Here is an 18,338-nt window from a genome sequence, read left to right on the forward strand (position 1 = left end):
ATCTCAGGGTCCTGGGATCGAGTATTGCATGGGGCTCTCTGCTCAACAGAGAGCCTGCTTCCTTCCCCCTCTCTCTCTGCCTGCCTCTCTGCCTACTTGTGATTTCTCTCTGTGTGTGTCAAATAAGTAAATAAAATCTTTCAAAAAAGAAAAGAAAAGAAAATGGAGCTCTTTGGCAAAAACTGTTCCAGAATGGTGACCGTTTTCTGGGGATGGGAGTTCTGGGGAGCTCCAGGCCCTTTCCGCCCCTTCCAGTGATGGCTAGACTGCTTGTTTTTACACCTGTCACCATCGCAAGGCTGCTGATGTTCAAAGCTACCGATAGTCAAGCCTACCATGGAGTTCGGAGGGAGAGATGGTATCAGGAAAAACTAAAAATGCTATAAATCTCACTGCTTTTACAGAGATTCCGCTGTTGTGCTTGTATAAAGGCCTCTTAGGAGGTTGCAAACCTTAAGAGTTCCAAAGAAGGGGCGCCTGGGTGGCTCAGTGGGTTGAGCCTCTGCCTTCAGCTCAGGTCATGATCTCAGGGTCCTGGGATTGAGTCCAGCATCGGGCTCTCTGCTCAGCAGGGAGCCTGCTTCCCTCTCTCTCTCTCTGCCTGCCTCTCCATCTACTTGTGATTTCTCTCTGTCAAATAAATAAATAAAATCTTCTAAAAAAATAAAAAAGAGTTCCGAAGAAGTTATTTTTGCTCATTTTGGGCAGTGTTCTCATTGCTTGCATGGAGGGATGGTTTTCAAAGATTCTTGCCCGCCTCTTCGGAAGTGCTTGCTGCCATTCATCCAATCTCCATAGCGCCCCCAAGAGGCGAATTATCTAGTCCTTGTTATTATTCAGGAAATAGATGTTCAGAGAGGGTGCGATCTTACTTAAGGAGACATACCTCCAGAGAGCCTGAACCTGGATTTGAACCTCAGTGTGCCTGTCTGATTTCAGTGTTGTGCTTGTCCCGACCTCCCTCCCACTGCCTCACCTACTGCAAGGTGCACTCCAACGCCCTTTCACTCAGCCCGTAGTTCCCTCCTCTGTGCCAGCTGTTCAACCCACGGGTTTATTTAGAAACTCGCCCGTGGGAGGATTGCTCATCTCTGAATGTGGCACATGAGAAGACTACTTGAGGAATGCTTTAAGCACCAGCAGATGACGGTTCTGCTCTCAGGTCAAAAGGAGGAAGGGAACCTCTTCTTCATGGGATTGGCATCGTCAGGTCAGTTAGCTGGAGGATTCCTAAAGTGATGAGAGAAGGTCCCAAGCATCTTTCCTGCTCTACCTGCCGTCAGGAACGTCAGCTCATGCCGTCCCCAGGTGAGCTGGGACACAAGGGTGCGCTTCTGAGTCACACACAGGTCAGCTCTCAGGCGCAAATCCAGGCTACTACTCCCCCAGCAACACTCGCCTGTGGTTCCCGGTGCCACCCAGAGAGCAGTGGGACCAATACAGGGTGAGTGGGCAACAGCCCTCAGCTCCAGCCCATTATGGGCATCACAAATGGAGGCCAGAGTTTAGTTCTTCAGGCACTAAGTTCCAAGTTTCTAGGTAATCTGAGCTCAGAGTAAACAAGACAGACAGAAACCCTCCCTTCCTGGAGGATTCTGTTCTGGTCAGAAGGGGGTGTTTTGTAGTCCCCTAGAAAGTGGTAAGTCCTATGTAGAAATATAAAGCAAGGAAAGGGATAGAGAATGTGAGGAAGTGTGGATTACCTTTTTTTTTTTTTTTTAAGATTTTTTGTTTATTTGACCGAGAGAGAGGGATCACAAGTAGGCAGAGAGGCAGGCAGAGAGAGAGAAGGGGAAGCAGGCTCCTGGCCGAGCAGAGAGCCTGATGTGGGGCTCGATCCCAGGACCCTGGGATCATGACCTGAGCCAAAGGCAGAGGCTTAACCCACTGAGCCACCCAGGCACCCTAAGGTTACCATTAAAAAAAAAAAAGATTTTATTTATTCACTTGAGAGAAAAGCGAGAGCTCTAGTAGGGCTGGAGGGGAAGGAGAGGGGCAGAAGGAGACGCAGACTCCCCACGGAGCAGGACCCTGAGACCAGGACCTGAGCCGAAGGCAGATGCTTTGGAGGTTACCATTTTTAAAAGGGTTATCCAGGTGTTCATACCATATGTCTTCTGGCCAAGAAATTACATTAAGGGGAAGGAAGCTTGACAATGGGCTCATGCCCTTGGAATTCACCATTCCTCTCACGTATCCTATTACCCACATAGATGGTAGAATGGCCTCCCAAAGGCTTAGCCAGCTAAGAGGCCACACCCTGTGGGGTTGAGATGTCATTCTACAACATTCAGGACATGCCGTCAACTGGCAGTAGAGATGGTGGCGTTCCCTTGCAGATTACAACTAATAATCCACTGAAAAATTTTTTGGTTTCTATCCCTGCAGCCCTGGGTTCACTGGATTTTGAGATTCTAGTCTCAAGGACCCCTATTACTTCAGGGAACAGAGTCATGGTTCTGGTAAATTGGAAATGGAGTCTACCCCTCCCACCCCCACCCCCACCCCCACCATTTGGAAATCTTCATTGGCTGAACCAATGGAGAGAGAAGTTATTTTCCTGGATGAAATAATAGAAACTGGGTGGCTTTTCAAAATGAAATCAAGGACGGTGTCTAGAACCCAGGGGGTTTATTCGGACACCTCCTTACATGCCTTTGTTAAAAAATAATGGTCCACAGGAAATTGTGCCAACTGATAAAGACAGAACCACTAAAGACATTGCTTCTGTGCTACACCTTGACTTCAGTGATTAGAGGTGGGCTCTGCGGACAGCCACATAGGTATATTTATACATTTACATATGTTTATTTATATAATATATAATTATTGATATATATTATATATTTGTAATATATATTATATATAATTATTATATGTAATATAAATATAGTTGCATATATTTATATATACATATATTCTATATTTACATATACTTACATGTATGCCCATATACATATATATATACCCAACCACTAAAATCAGGACACAGGACACTTCCCACACTCCAGTGGGCTCCCTCCTCCCCACTCCCAATCAATCCCCCACCAGAGGGAAGCACGACTCTGCCTGTTTTTTACTTCATATAGATGGACTCATATAGTATTGTGTTCTTCTGTATCTTTTTACTCTTCTCACTCAGTATTATACCTGTGAGATTCATTCATGTGTGTGTGGCCTTTTAATTGCTCTGTAGTATTCTTTTGTATGAATGTATCACAATTTGCTTATTCATTCTGTCATAGATGAATGTTTCAGTTATTTGTAGTTTAGGATTATTATGAAAAAGCAGCTAGGAGTGTTCCTATACATGTCTTTCGGGGAAATATATACTAATCACTATTGAGGATATACCTAGAAGTGAAATGGCTGAGTCATAGGGAATATGTACGTTTAACTTGAGTAAATACTGTCCAGTTTCCAAAATGATTCTATTTTTTTTAAGATTTTATATTTAAGTAACCTGCAATTACTACACCCAGTGTGGGGCTCAAACTCAGAACCCTGAGTTCACACACCCTATCCAATGAGCCAGTTGGGCGCCCTGATTCTGAGAATTTAGACTTGTACTCAGTGTATGAAAGAAAGTTCCAGTTGCTCCAAAGTTATTGTCTATACTTTGCGTTGTCAACTATCTTTTTAAAAAAATTTTTTAAAGATTTTATTTATTTATTTGACAGAGAGAAATACAGCAAGAAAGGGAACACAAGCAGAGACAGAGGGAGAGGGAGAAGCAGGCTCCCCACCAAACAGGGTGCGGGGCTCCATCCCAGGATCCTGGGATCATGACCTGAGTTGAAGGCAGACGCTTAATGACTGAGCACACCCCCCCCGCCCCACCTGGGGGGCCAGGTCAATTATCTTAATTTTAGCCAATAGAGGATGTCAAAAGTTTGGAATAAAAAATGACAATCAGGGGTGCTCAGTCATTAAGCGTCTGGTTTCGGCTCAGGTCGTGATCCAGGGTCCTGCGATCAAGCCCCACATTGGGCTCCATGCCCGGCGGGAAGCCCTGCTTCTCCCTCTCCCACTTCCCCTGCTTGTGTTCCTTTTCTTGCTTTGTATATCTCTGTTAAATAAACAAATAAAATCTTTTTTTAAAAGATTTAATTTATTTATTTGTCATAGAGAGAGAAGCAAGAGCAAGCACAGGCAGACAGAGTGGCAGGCAGAGGCAGAGGGAGAAGCAGGCTCCCTGCCAAGCAAGGAGCCCGATGTGGGACTCGATCCCAGGAGGCTGGGATTGTGACCTGAGCCAAAGGCAGAGGCTTAACCCACTGAGCCACCCAGGCACCCCTCAGAGGTATATCATTATACAGCAGCTCCTACAGTGACTATTCACTCTTCACAGTGATTGGTTACGATATTAGAATTTTCTCAAATGCAAGAGAATTGGTTAGCAGTTATCACATAACAATTTTGGGGAACTACTTTGTTTCACTTATGATTTTCAGAGACACCAGCAAGAAGTGACTCAGGACGAGTTAGCCTTGCCTGTCTTGCAAAATAAGCTAAATTAAACTTTGCTTGTCTGACTAAACTGGTTTTGTATACTCAGAGTATTTTCAAATCTGGTCTCTGTTTCTTCCTTTTTTTTTTTTTTAAGATTTTATTTATTTATTTGAGAGAGAGAGAAAGAAAAGATGAGGAGGTGGGCGGGGCAGAGGGAGAAGCAGACTCCCACAGAGCAGGGACTTGACATGGGACTCAATTCCAGGACCCTGAGATCATGCATGACCTGAGCTGAAGGCAGATGTTTAGCCAACTGAGCCACCAGGTGCCCTTGGCTAGTCTTTGTTTCTATTTGATTTTAACAGGTAGATGCACGCAGTATCTCATTTGCTTTTAATTTGCATTTCCTTGATGAATATTAATGATGTTCACCTTCTCAGGGGCTCATTAGCCATTTTGCTATTTTGTGAAGTGCCTGTGCGCAAGTATTTTGCCCAGTTTAAAAAAAAATGAGTTGGTATTTTCCTTACTGATTTGCAGAAATTCTTTGAACATTCTGGAAAGACCTCCTTTGTCAAAACTCATTTTGCAAATATATGTATTGCAAGTATATGTAACACATTCTGAGGTTTGCCTTCTCAACGTCTCTTGATCGTTTATTGATAAGCAGTTGTGCTTCATTTTGATGAAGATTAATGTTTTATATGGTGGTTGGTACTTTTTAAAGTACTTGCTTAGAAAACTTTATTTACCCCAAGGTCATGAAGACATTATCCGATGTTTTCTTCCGGAAGGCTTCCTGTTTTACCCTCACATTTATGTCTACAATCCATCTCAAACTAGTTTTTTAGTTAGGCGTGAGATAGGAGAGTAGCACCTTTTATAGAAAAGACCCTTCCTTCCTCAACGATTTTCAGTGCACTCTTGTCTCTGTGGTTAGAAATAACTTCCCTACCCACAAATTTGATTGTGCCGTTCTCCTGCCTAAGTATTTCCAATGGCAGCGCATTGTTCTTAGGATAATGTTCAGTCTCTTGCTTAATGTAGCTTAACAACACCCAGCTTGGTTTGGCCACCTCCGATTTCACAAGTCAAATCTGTCTCGTGTTCGCCGTCCCATCTGAGCTCAGACACACTGAGCACAGCATTCCCGGGACACACTCTCATCTGTGGACCTTTGCGATACAGAATGCTTCCATCTCCTTGGACTGGTTACCTACGATTCAAATTCCAGGTCTCCCCTCCTTCAGGAAGCCTTCTCTGACTGCACGGTCCTTATCCTTTAAGTCTAGGTTGAGTGACCTCATTATAAGCTCTCTTGTACCCCGGCTTGTAATTGTGTTTAATTATAAGTAATCTGTAATTTCTCTAAGGGAAAGGAGGCCCATTTAGTTCACATGGAAAGTACTTCCTAAATATTATTTAATGTATGAGTATATATAAGGTGGACTCCTCCGCGTGGGCCTTGAGGAAAGGGGTTTCTGTTCTCGGATCCAGCACTCGGCAAAGAGGTTAGTCTTTCTGAGCTTCAGTTTTCAAATCTGTAAAATGGGAATGCAGTGTTCTCTAAGTAGCATTGCTGTAAGCATCAGATAAGATGCTGTACATAAATATTTAGCACGACTGGCACATGGCGGGCCCTTTTAATATGGATAAAGTGATGGAGAGTACCGAGCACCTATTCTTCTCCATGCGCATGCGCCGCCCTGGGTCTGCCAGCAAGCCCGGCCGGCGCGTCCCCACGCGTGCGCGTGTTCGACCAGAACCCCAGGCGCCGGCCAGAGGTGAAGGGGCGGGACCTCCGCAGTACGCCTGCGCCGTGGGGAGGCCGTGCGCCGAGGAGGCGGGGCCGCGCAGGCGCGCAGAGTGCCCCGGCTCCGGAGCATAAACAAGAGCGGGCACGGGATGAGGCGGCGGTTGATCCCCGGGCAGCCAGCTGCGGCCAGCGAGGCGGCGAGCGGGGCCCGGCGCCGACCCTGAGCGCACCCGACACGCCCTCCCGCGCGCGAGCCCCGGGCCGGGCCCGCCCGCCGCGCGCCCACCATGAACCTGGCGAGTCAGAGCGGCGAGGCCGGCGCCGGCCAGCTGCTCTTCGCCAACTTCAACCAGGACAACACGTAAGGCCGGGCGGGCATCGGGGGGCCGGGGCCTGGGGCCGAGGCCTGGCGTCGGGACGGGCGGGAGCCTGGGGCCGGGGCTGGAGCGGGCGGGACCCCAACCCCGAGGCCGAGGCCGGGGCCGGGCCCGACATCGGGCCTTGGAGGTTCGGCGAGGAGGCCGGGGAGGGCGGGGGCGCCCCTGGGGGCGGGCCCGGAGCGTGGAGGGAGGGGCGCTCTGCTCGGGGACCCTCCGCGCGCTGCGCTGGAGCTGCGATCTCTGGGCGGGGAAAGTGATGGAGATAGGGAGGTGTTGCACCCACCCACCGAGAGGTTGCTTTACCCTGTGGGACTTCCCTTCTCACAAAGTTGGGGCACAACTTTGTGGCTTGACCTGTTGTCTCAGACGCTTTCGAAGCGGTGAGAGTGCGTTTCTGCCTGTAGTCCACCCCCCTTCTTCGTCAGCCCTCTTCCTCCACTCTTTCCCTTCTTCAGACCCTTCACCTAGTCGCCTCATCTTAGAGCCTCTTTCCCTTCTTTGCTTTCTTTTACTTCTTGTCTCGCTGTTCTTTTTTAGGTGACTTTGATGTCCTGCCCGAGCAAGAAACAGATTTAGCAATAACCCTGGCCTCTGATCTGGGGAGAAACTGAGCCAAGAGGGACATCTTGGGGATGTCCCCAGGGGAAGAGCGGCCACTGATGCCCACCCATGGTTTGGAACGGTGTTTGTCCAAACCCATGTGGGTTTGAGGCTGATTCTTCGGAGGCTGTGTGGGTGACCTGTGAGGATAGTTAATAGATGAAGTTTCTGGAGAAGGAAGGAGGAGTTGTGGAACTGGAAGGGAGAAGAGCCATCTTGGGAAGTGAGTAAGAGGAAGTGATGTAAGTGAGGAGGAATGGGTCATTGGCTTCATAGTGAGTAGTTGATTGAGTTGTTACTGGCTGAATGGTATCAGCAAAGTAGGAAAAAAAATTTTTTTTTAATGAAAAGTTCATTGTGGAAGGGCAAGCAGCAGGTGCTCAGCAGCATCCCCCCAGATTTGGGAGGTTAGTGCAGAGGGTCCGGCAAGGGGACCCCACCGAGGGTGGAAAGGAAGCCAGTCTTCTTCAGGGACTGCAGATGAGGAACCTGAAGTTCACAGAGGTCCAGAGCTGTACTTGGATCTTCCACTTGGCCTATAGTGGAGTGGGGGATGGGACTGACTTCTTTGCCAGTGATCTTCCCAACCTTGCCCCACTGTCTTTTCTACCTAAAAGGTAGGAATTTGAGGACAGTGAATTTAGAAATCATACTGTAGCAATAACTGCCAGATATATAAGCATACTGTGTGACCGAAAACCAGTACAACAGAAACATCTTGGACAACCTGTTGCACATGGTTGTAATTGGGATAGACTATATTATATTCATCCAAGAAGCGAATAGAGCATTTCAAACCATCTGTGATTTGGTTTTTCAGCCCTTAGTATTTTGAGATCGGTAAGAAGTGGTAGCTTCGTGGTTGTTTTTATGTCTTGTATAAATTAGTGAATTTCCAAAACATTTTATACCTTTTTTTTTTTCAGGTTTTCACTACCCATTGTTTATTTGAAAGTAAATAAAATATGAGAATGTGTTCTCTTTGGCTCTCATTTCAAATGGGCTACAAATCCCATATATAATAGACTCTATCAGTCTGGCTTGAAATTAGACCTTTTCACACTTGAAAATCATGTGCTTCCTCACTCCTCAGTGGGTCCTGAAGTTCAAGAGATTTCTGAGATTTCTGTGTCCTAATTTGGACTTGCCAGAGACCTTGATATAGTATGAATATAAATTGTTAAGGGTAAGTTAGGATTATACTAGAAGTTTATCAGTTAAAATGACTATAGTTTGTCTTAAAGAAACACACGAGTTCCTGAGGAAAGGCTGCACGGTTTACCCCTTTGCCTCCCTTATCCATCTCTAGAAACTATAGAGGAACACAGTTTTTCACAAGACAAAGGTGATTGGTGTGGGATCCACATCCACTGTATTGAGTGAGAAAATCTGGAAGCCATTTCACTTAGTAGAATAGGTGTATGTTACGCAGGAAGGCTTAACAAAGAATACTCCTTGTATAGCAAGCTATATCCTGCTTTTTTTGTCCAGAAAGTGTGCTCATTTTTCTAGGATTCTTTCCCTGAAAGTATGAATAAATTTTGTTTTGTTTTGTTTTTTTTAAGAATTTATTTATTTATTTGACAGAGAGAGATCAGAAGTAGGCAGAGAGGCAGGCAGAGAGAGAGAGAGGAGGAAGCAGGCTCCCTGCTGAGCAGAGAGCCCGATGCGGGACTCGATCCCAGGACCCTGAGATCATGACCTGAGCCGAAGGCAGTGGCTTAACCCACTGAGCCACCCAGGCGCCCTTGTTTTGTTTTGTTTTTAAGCAAGAGCACTGAAAGCACTAAAACAGCTGATCTCAGTCACTTATTGTCTAGTTAGTTCCAATCCTAGTTTCTGGAAGTAACAGTGTGGAAGGTTTATTTTGGAGGGATTTTTGGCTTTTGAAATTGAAGTTAACAAACTAATAAGTGGCAGAGTGTCACTTAAATGAAAATGTCAAGGACTGAAGTCCTCCATCAGATGCCACTTAGCTTGTGGGAAGCCCGTAGTTGGGCAACATCTGTTTTAAACAATACTCCAAAAGGGGCAGACGAAAGGAAGGGACTTGGTTTTCCAAGTTTTTCGTTTGTAGCATTGTTGTTGTTAGTGTCCAGAAAAGTTATAGAGATGCTTGTTTAAATGAGATTCTTCTAGGTTACAGAGATTATTCTGGGAAAGTCACTAGTCTCCACTTTCTCCTCATCAATAAATTGAGAGGCTTGGTTGTGGATGGATTTTAAGGATCCTTCAGCCTTAAAGTTTTAGGTTATTCTGCCTGCTGGGTAGAGAGTGTGTTGGAGGAAGGCAGGACAGTCACCCAGGAGGATATTGTCCAACAGCAGTGGCCCGTGGAGAGCAGCCTGGTCAGCTGTTGGGACTTGGTGTGACCTGTGGGATGTGGAAAGTGCAGGGCAGTTAAGGTTACTCCCAAATCCCTCGTTTGGGTTTGGGGTGAATAGTGATTCCATTATGGGGGAAAGGTTAGAGGAAGTTTCAATTTGGGGACAAAGGGTGAATTCTGCTTTGGCTCCTGTGGAATTTTCAAGGCTGTGGGACTATGCAGGTGGAGATCTAGGCTGGAAATCTGTGAGCTGAGGGAAGGGCCTGCTGCTCGATTAGCTTACAAGCTAGGGCCCAAGGTCAGCAGTTCAGGTGGCTTCCTTTTTATGGGTGTGGACGGATGCTATGCAACCCTTTAATCAAGTAAGAAGGTGACGGAAAGGGAAAGCTTTTCTGGACTAATTACTGATAAGAAGGCAAAGAAAAGAAAAAAGGAGTTAAGAAAGAGATCTGATTCACATTTGAGGGGTTTTTGTTGTTGTTGTTGTTGTTTTGTTTTGTTTTTAGTGGCATCACTGTCTTTTAGATAGTGGACACTCAAGTTTAAATTTAGTGACAGACTTGCAGTTAAAGAGGGTGGGTCAGACAGGAGCCTTTATTTTGGCTCCCTCCCAAAAACCCTACTACAAATGTCAACCAGTAAAATACCAAAAGATATTTTTAAAAAGGTTGAAACTGGTAAGGAAGGAGTCACTAGCAACAACATTTTGGCAGCTAACAAGTAGTAAAGGAACGTGGCTCCCAAATTGCTAGTGGAGAAAGTAGAGAGCCAGCCTAGTGTAAACTGCAGAATCCCCAGGCTCAGGATTGGCAGTCTAGGGAAGCTCCAGAAGTGGGATACAGGGGGACAGGATGACAATACAGAGGATTGGCCCCAAGCATGTTCCAGAAGCACTCCCTCTCCCATCCTAGCAGAGGACTTGGACCTTGTCTCCAGGGTATATAATGGAGGTCTCAATTTTGACAGCAGGTGCCTCTGAAGGCAGGGGTGTAGTAGTGAAGTAGGGGCTTGAGTAGATCTGTCCTTTTTTCTATTATAGTGAGCTGGGTTTTCCCTTTGTCAATAAAAGATCTCTCTTTCTCTCTCTCTCTCTCTCTCTCTCTCTCTCACACACACACACACACACACACACACACACACACACAAACGTTTATTGGGGAATAAGTTTATTTAAGAAGGAAATCTCAAACTTCTCTGTTACTCTGCCTCTCCCATTAATATGTCTGCTGTTGTATGGTCAGGCAAATCATGAGAAATTATTAAAAACAGGACCATTCCCCAAAGAGGGATGTACGAACCTGATTGCTGGTGTTACCACCCTTTAAAAAATCTACCTTTATTGATAAAGTATGCATTCGTATTATAGTATATATGCATGTCAAAAAATAATTGAAATAACTGAAATATTTTTGGTTACATTTTTGGCTGATTGAGGTTTTGTAAACCGTACAATTAAAATTCTAGCTAAGGTGTTTAATATCCTAAATCAGCTTTGGAATATCTGTAAGAACATCTAAGTTCTGATGTTTGATCACCAAAGCCCAGTTTTGTTTTGTTTTGTTTTGTTAAGATTTTATTTATTTATTTATTTGACAGAGAGAGAGAGATCACAAGCAGGCAGAGAGGCAGGCAGAGAGAGAGGGGGAAGCAGGCTTCCCAGGACCCTGAGATCATGACCTGAGTCGAAGGCAGAGGCTTAACCCACTGAGCCAGCCAGGCATCCCCAAAGCCCAGTTTTGACAGATTCTTCTGTTAGGAGCACAGCATCAAAATCCATGTTCTCATTAACTAGTTAAAGCTCCTTAGCTCTGCCCATGAAAGAAACCCTCTCTAAGCTTGTTTTATATATAAGGCCAATAAGCTTGGTGATTTGGTTCCTAAGTCAACAAGAAATTAGAATGGGAGAGGGGCTGTTAATGCTGGGGGCGGGGCCACAAGGAAGTGACACCTGTCAGCAGAACAAAAGGTGGAAAATGTATTTAGAAACTCAGCACTACAGCCTGGCCATCTGAGGTCAGTACACAAAACCCTCAACTCCTTGCTAGCATCTGAAAGGGTCACTGTATTGTAATAGTAGGGTAAGTTTAATGATGGGAGCCCCGGTTTTCCGAATTTCCCATACCCCTGTGATAGGAACACAGGAAAGCATATAGTACAAGAGCGACTTTTTCTCCTTTTTTTTTTTTTAAATTTTAAAAGATTTTATTTATTTGTTTGACAGACAGAGATCACAAGTAGACTGAGAGGCAGGCAGAGAGAGAGGCGGAAGCAGGCTCCCCGCTGAACAGAGAGCCTGATGCGGGGCTTGATTCCAGGACCCTGGGATCATGACCTGAGCCGAAGGCAGAGGCTTTAACCCACTGGGCCACTCAGGTGCCCCCTTTTTCTCATTTTTTAATCAGAAATGGTATAGGGGGGAGGTGTTGGTGTTTAATAATAGCAACCATTAGTTATCTGGAAAACATTCTCCCAAACACCCAACTTCCCAAAAGTTGTAGATTGCTGAGAGTTTGTCTTATTCTTAGCTTTCCTAAGTATTCTTCTATTTTTTTTATTGGCACCTTATGCTTTTCAAAATATTTACAGGTAACAATACCTAATCACTTCATTGATACAATTAATTCAGTACAGTGAAGTATTTTTCCCCCCCCAAAACAGACTGGTAGAAGGAGTTTTGTTTCTCTTTATACATCTAAGATGTATAAACCCATTACAGCTTAAAAATTTAATAGTGCTTATAAGCAGCTCCGTTCTTAGAAGGTACTCTCCTCCTGCATATGGATGAAAGAGAGGTTGGAAATCTCGAGTTTTTAATAAGGTTTTTAATAGGTGAAATGGCCATTAGCGGGGCCCTGGTTTTTCTCTTGGTGTGCAGATCCTCCTGGTCTTCTGCTTTGTCTCCTGCCCCCGCTTGTCTCCACGCCCTCCCAGATACAATTCACAGCGGTCCCAGTGGCCACTTCCTCGCATGTCCCACGCTTCCTACTTCCTTGGCGCATCTTCTGTGTCTCAGAGCTGTGCTTTCTTCTGTTTGTTTGTATTTTTCCTGCGCTCTGTCACGTTCCAGCGGGTAGTATCGTCCAAGGAGGAAAACCCTCATGGAGGGTCCCCCGGCTCGTGTGCTGGGGGCCTGGAGGGCCCGCGAGTTCCCTTGAGGCCTCTCAGCCACCACCTGGGGGCTGGTGTCCGGTGTGAGTGGCTTCACCTCTTCTTCATAGGTCAGCTGTGCAGGCTGCTGCCAGATTCTAAGTTCGCTCTTTGCTCCATTTTATTTCCACCCCACTGTCCAGCCCGGGCGTAACACAGGTGGTCGAACTGCATTTGCTGGGGTCTGGCCGAAAGGCCGAAGGGTGTCCTCGTCCCCTGCGCTGTCCTTCACTTAAAGTTTGGGGCGTCAGCTTATTTAGCCTTTGGACTGGCATGTAGGTGAGATCACCTGAGACACCCCACTCTGCCCCGAAGGGCTCATTGACTTAGGGCTGATTACTTGCATTTATCTTTAAGGTTTTGTAGGCTTTAGACAAGAATACTGCCTGGACTTCGCTGACCTTCTTTCCCTGGCTGTGAGCCGGGCCATCTCGCCCTGCCCCTTTCCCCTTTCCTGCTCAGCCACCACTCACCTGCCGCTAACTCTCTGAAATGATTGGTGCAAATTTTTGGTAGAGGTGGTGGTTGCTGGTTGGTAACTTGGAGCTAGTTTGTGCATTATCACTGTCTACACGTATCAGCTCTTATTTCTGATTTGGCTTTTTTGCAGGTCCCTAGCTGTTGGTAGTAAGTCCGGTTATAAATTTTTCTCCCTTTCTTCTGTGGATAAGCTGGAACAGATCTATGAATGCAGTAAGTGTTTGTTTTATTTTTCCCCCTTCTTAAAAAAAAAAAAAAAAGACAAATGATACTTGAATTGGAATGCATTCTCAAATTCTGACACTGTGATTGAAGCCCCGAGACCCCTTGACCAGTGCTCTTCTCGTCCCTTGATCCCCACAGATGGTACGTGTCCTCCAAGGTCTGTGCGTGCGCGTACTTCCACGGGTACGCATAGAAACATTTGTTTTATGGGTGGTTTTTTCTAACACGTGATACCATGTTGTATGTATTATTCTGTCATTCCTCCCCACTTTAAATGCCATTATGTAAACCATTTTGGTTTCTGTTCTAAAGGGCTTCCAGAAAATGGAAAACCTCACAGCTGCTGTAGGAATGATTTATTTTCTTCTGTTGTCTTCTGGCAGCCGGGTCACCCACATGTCAGAGGCGATACGGGACTGTGGAAGGGTCGTGTGAGCTTTGACTTCATGCTCAGTCACTCACTTGTGACTTTACATAGACTGCTTCATCTCAGACCTGAGTTTCTTTGGTTTTCGTTTGTGTGTGTCTGTGTAAGTCATGCTTGGAGATTGCATGGGAGGTACAGACCCCTCCTCCCCAGAGTGAATACACTAGAAAGCTTGGGGTTCTTCCTACATACATAACTTATTTCCTGTGCACTTAACGTAGTTACACACATGTAACATACATGTAAAGGTATATTTTTGGTTTTGTGTGTGGTTTCGTTTTATAGAGGCGAGCTTGTAATACACTTTGTTCTTTATTTTTGTTTTTAAAAACGTGACCTCTTTTAGATTGAAGTGATTGGATTTATGTGCAAATGTTGGGAATAATACAGATGCCTTACACCCTTTTCCCAGTTTACCGCAGTGATAGCGTTGTGTGAAAGCGCAGGAGAGCAACATTGACGGGACCCGTCGCTCCCATTCGGGTTTCCCCAGTTCTGCTTGTACACGCGTGAGTTTTTATAAGTTCTGTACGGTCTTAACGCCCTTGTACGTTCCTGTTCTACCAAAAGCAAGACTCTAGAAAGTTCTGACACGGTGGGATTCTTCCTGCTGTCCTTTTATGACCATACTTGTCTTCCTTCTGTCCCCCACCCTAATCCTGGCTGATCACATATCTGTTCTCTGTTACTTAGATTTTGTCATTTCAAAAATGCCATGTGAATGGAAGATTATAACCTTTTGGGGTTTGCTTTTTTTTACTTAGCATAATTCTTTGGAAATTCATCCAAGCTGTTGTGTGTGTGTTGGTAATTCCTTTTTTATGACTGAGAAGTATTCCGTGGGTGTGGCCGGACCACAGTTTACCAGTCCGCTGTTGAAGGGCAGCTGGGCTGACTCCGGTTTTTGGCGATTACCGATAAAGCTGCTGTGAACAGAGCTTTGGGTGGACGTAAGTTTCTATCTTTCTGGAATAGATACCTAAGAGTATATGCTGGGCCATATGGCACCCCCCATTTTTTTTCTTTCTTTTTAAAGAAGCTGCCTAAGTATTTTCCAGGTAGCTGTACCGTTTTACCTTCTCACTGACCATGTATGAGAGATCCACTTCCTCCGTCTTTGCTGGCATTTGGTGTTAATCATTGTTTTTTTCACTGTGGCCATCCTGATAGGTATGAGCAGTGCGGATCTCATTGTGGTTCTGATGGGCTTTTCCTTAACAGCTAATGACGTGGAGCATCTTTTCACATGCTTATTTGCCACACGCATATTCTCTTTAGTGAAATGTCCACGTTTTCGCCCATGTTCTCATGGGATTATTTGGGTTTTTCTTTTTTGATGTTGAGTTTTGAGAGTTCTTTTTATATTCTGGATACTAGTTCTTCGTCAGACATGTGGGTGTTTTGTTTGAAGATTTTATTTATTTATTTGACAGAGAGAGATCACAGGTAGGCAGAGAGGTAGGCAGAGAGAGAGGGGGAAGCAGGCTCCCTGCCGAGCAGAGAGCCTGATGTGGGGCTCAATCCCAGGACCCTGAGACCATGACCTGAGCCGAAGGCAGAGGCTTAACCCACTGAGCCACCCAGGAGCCCCAGGACATGCGGTTTGTAAGTATTTTCTCTGTCTATGATAAGCAGCCCCGAAACCTGCCTGTGGCCTGACCTCTGTTAAGAATCCTTGTTAGAGAATTAGGAGCTGTCCACACAGCATACTTCTTGTAATTGGTCACACGGGGTGTGCATTCAGGGAGAGACTGAATACTTAGCATTTCAGCTCCGTGAGTGTGCAGTTGTACCATCGGATTTCTTCCTTATTAACAATGTCAGTATCTCCCTCCTGAGCAACTATTCCAGTGCTGCCAACTTGGCTTTCTTGATGGTCTGGTGTTCCATTCTGGAATTCTCTGCCTGCCGATAGCTCTGAAGAAGGGGGAGGTGGGGCGAGTAGGGCCAGGAGGCTTCTCCTTTGTTCTTGGTTCCATTCACTCCATGAACACCTCTCAGGGACCTGCTGTGTGCTGGGCCCTATTCTGCGCATGGAGATGTGGTAGCGGCCACGTTCCTGTCCCCTTGACACTTGTGGTTAAGTGGAGAGAGACAACAGAATACATGGATCTGTGTCCAGTGTTCGGCTGGGGACATGGCGACAAGCACAGACACAAATACCACCTCCCACCCCTGTTGCATAAGACGAAGACGTCGGGGAAATGTCACTTCTGCTGTTGCTTGAGATGGAGGAGTTCTTGTGGTCTGCCACTAGGGCAGAGGGTTTACAGCCTCCCTCCAGGCCTCGGCCCCCTCTCCTCAGTAGCCCTTCGGGTGACCCCTCCCCTCCATCAGTGGAGTGGCAGACTTCTCTGCTCTCCGATGTTTGTTGCTGCCCCAAAGGCTAGCACCCAGGCCTTCCCCCAGGAGCTCTCCAGTGTTTCTGACTCATACTTCCTGTGGGTTGCCTTAGAGTTTACTCCTTTTTTTGTTTCCAGACTTGGCCTGCTGATGATTACTAAATCTTCTTTTCAAAAAGCCTCTTTTCTTGTATGTAGCTCGAAGATGCGATCTGGGTGATAAAACGGCTGGGAACTCGTGTGCCTGCTTATCTCAGGTGGCTGTCAGTAGTTTGAAAAAAATCTCCAAACTGGTCACCTTCCCATGGTCTCACAGAGATTGTTCCCTGCAGGGGATTTCTTCAAAGAAGGGTAGCCTGATCTCTGAATTCCATCGGGTTTTTATGAATGACTAAAACATTTACTAACTCTCCGCCCCGGTGAGCCCCTGAATTGTGCAGTGAAAGTGTGGCTGTAGTGACTAGGGTCAGTCACCTGCTTTGAAATCCGTAGAATCCCCCACCCCCAGCCCCCATTCGGAGACTCGGGCTGAGAAAGGGTGTTTACCCTTCCCCAGATGGAATCAGTTCACTCATTCATCTGTTCCCTTGAACTTTATTTACTGATTCTTGGTGCCTCATTTTTTTTTTTAAAAGGTTTTTGGTGGAACAAAACATGATGTCTTGATAATACTGTGAAAAGAGTGGGTATTTAGCGACCAACATGGTAAGGTGGAAGATTTCTTTGATCTTCTCAGTGAACTTTGACCCTTAGAAATAGGTGATGAGGGGCGCCTGGGTGGCTCAGTGGGTTAAGCCTCTGCCTTCAGCTCGGGTCATGATCCCAGGGTCCTGGGATCGAGCCCCGCGTCGGGCTCTCTGCTCGGCAGGGAGCCTGCTTCCTCCTCTCTCTCTGCCTGCCTCTCTGCCTACTTGTGATCTCTCTCCCTCTGTCAAATAGATAAATAAAATCTTTAAAAAAAAAAAAAAAAGAAAGAAAAAAGAAATAGGTGATGAAAACAAAGAATTTTTTTAAGGGTTAATACTTTAAACGGGAAGTGATGAAATTCTTTTTCTCCTGGAAATTCTTTTTCTCCTGGAATGGTGTCCAACTCTCCTCTCTCTTGCACACTTTCTTTTTTTTTTTTTTTAAGATTTTATTTATTTATTTGACAGAGAGAGATGACAAACAGGCAGAGAGGCAGGCAGAGAGAGAGGAGGAAGCAGGCTCCCCGCTGAGCAGAGAGCCCAATGCGGGGCTCTATCCCAGGACTCTGGGATCATGACCTGAGCCGAAGGCAGAGGCTCAACCCACCGAGCCACCCTGGCGCCCCCTCTTTTTTTTTTAAGATTTTATTTATTTATTTGACAGAGAGAAACAGTGAGAGAGGGAACATAAGCAGGGGGAGTGGGAAAGAGAGAAGCAGATTTCCCACCAAGCAGGGAACCCGATGTAGGGCTGGATCCCAGGACCCTGGGATCATGACCTGAGCCGAAGGCAGATGCTCAACCAACTGAGCCCCCCAGGCGCCCCTCCCACACACACTTTTATTGAGTAGATCAAAGAATCAAAGAATGTTCCGAAACAGGTCAGCTACCCAATCAAGATTGGTTTCTGGGGACGCCTGGGTGGCTTAGTTGGTTAAGCAGCTGCTTTCGGCTCAGGTCATGATCCCAGGGTCCTGGGATCGAGTCCCACATCGGGCTCCTTGCTCGGCAGGGAGCCTGCTTCTCCCTCTGTCTCTGCCTGCCATTCTGTCTGCCTGTGCTCGCTCTCTCCCCTCTCTCTCTCTGACAAATAAAATCTTAAAAAAAAAAAAAAAAAGATTGGTTTCTGGAATTTTTCTACAAATAGACCCAGAGCAAAGAATACACGTGATGCTTCGAGGTTTCGTGCAGGCTTGGAATCTCAGCTGCGTTTCACAAACTCAGATCTTTGCTCTCGGTCACTGTTGCTGTCACAGAAAGAATGAGCCAGAACTGGTCTTGGGAAGAACAGAAGGAACAACTGCTCGTTCTTCTGCTGGTGATTTAAACAAACAAACAAAAAAAGCCTTTCCCCCAGAAATAGTGGAAGATTTTTTTTCCCCGTCTATATTGTAATTTCTGAAGCTGCAGGAACTCCTGTGTATGTATTTCCTGTTGTTTGTGCCCATGCCCTTTTGTCCTGTCATTCTCTCTCTCTGTCTCTCTCCACTCTCTATGCCTTGTGTGTGTGGAGATAA

The 18,338-nt window shown here is 45.9% G+C and overlaps 1 protein-coding gene across 2 annotated transcripts in view; it reads left to right on the plus strand.

The window, feature by feature from the left end:
• The first annotated feature begins 6,297 nt into the window (after positions 1–6,297).
• Positions 6,298–18,338, plus strand: part of WIPI2 (WD repeat domain, phosphoinositide interacting 2) — a 41,503-nt gene continuing 29,462 nt past the window's right edge. For both annotated transcript variants that reach the window (XR_004281818.1, XM_032327667.1), the window contains exons 1-2: positions 6,298–6,569; positions 13,272–13,354. Coding sequence is in view for 1 of the 2 variants with exons in the window: in XM_032327667.1 (XP_032183558.1) it covers positions 6,496–6,569; positions 13,272–13,354 (157 nt within the window). In the remaining variant the exon portion in view is untranslated. The remainder of the gene's footprint in view (positions 6,570–13,271; positions 13,355–18,338) is intronic.

The sequence above is a fragment of the Mustela erminea genome, chromosome 20, assembly GCF_009829155.1.
Source record: "Mustela erminea isolate mMusErm1 chromosome 20, mMusErm1.Pri, whole genome shotgun sequence".
NCBI classification, from domain to species: Eukaryota; Metazoa; Chordata; class Mammalia; order Carnivora; family Mustelidae; genus Mustela; species Mustela erminea.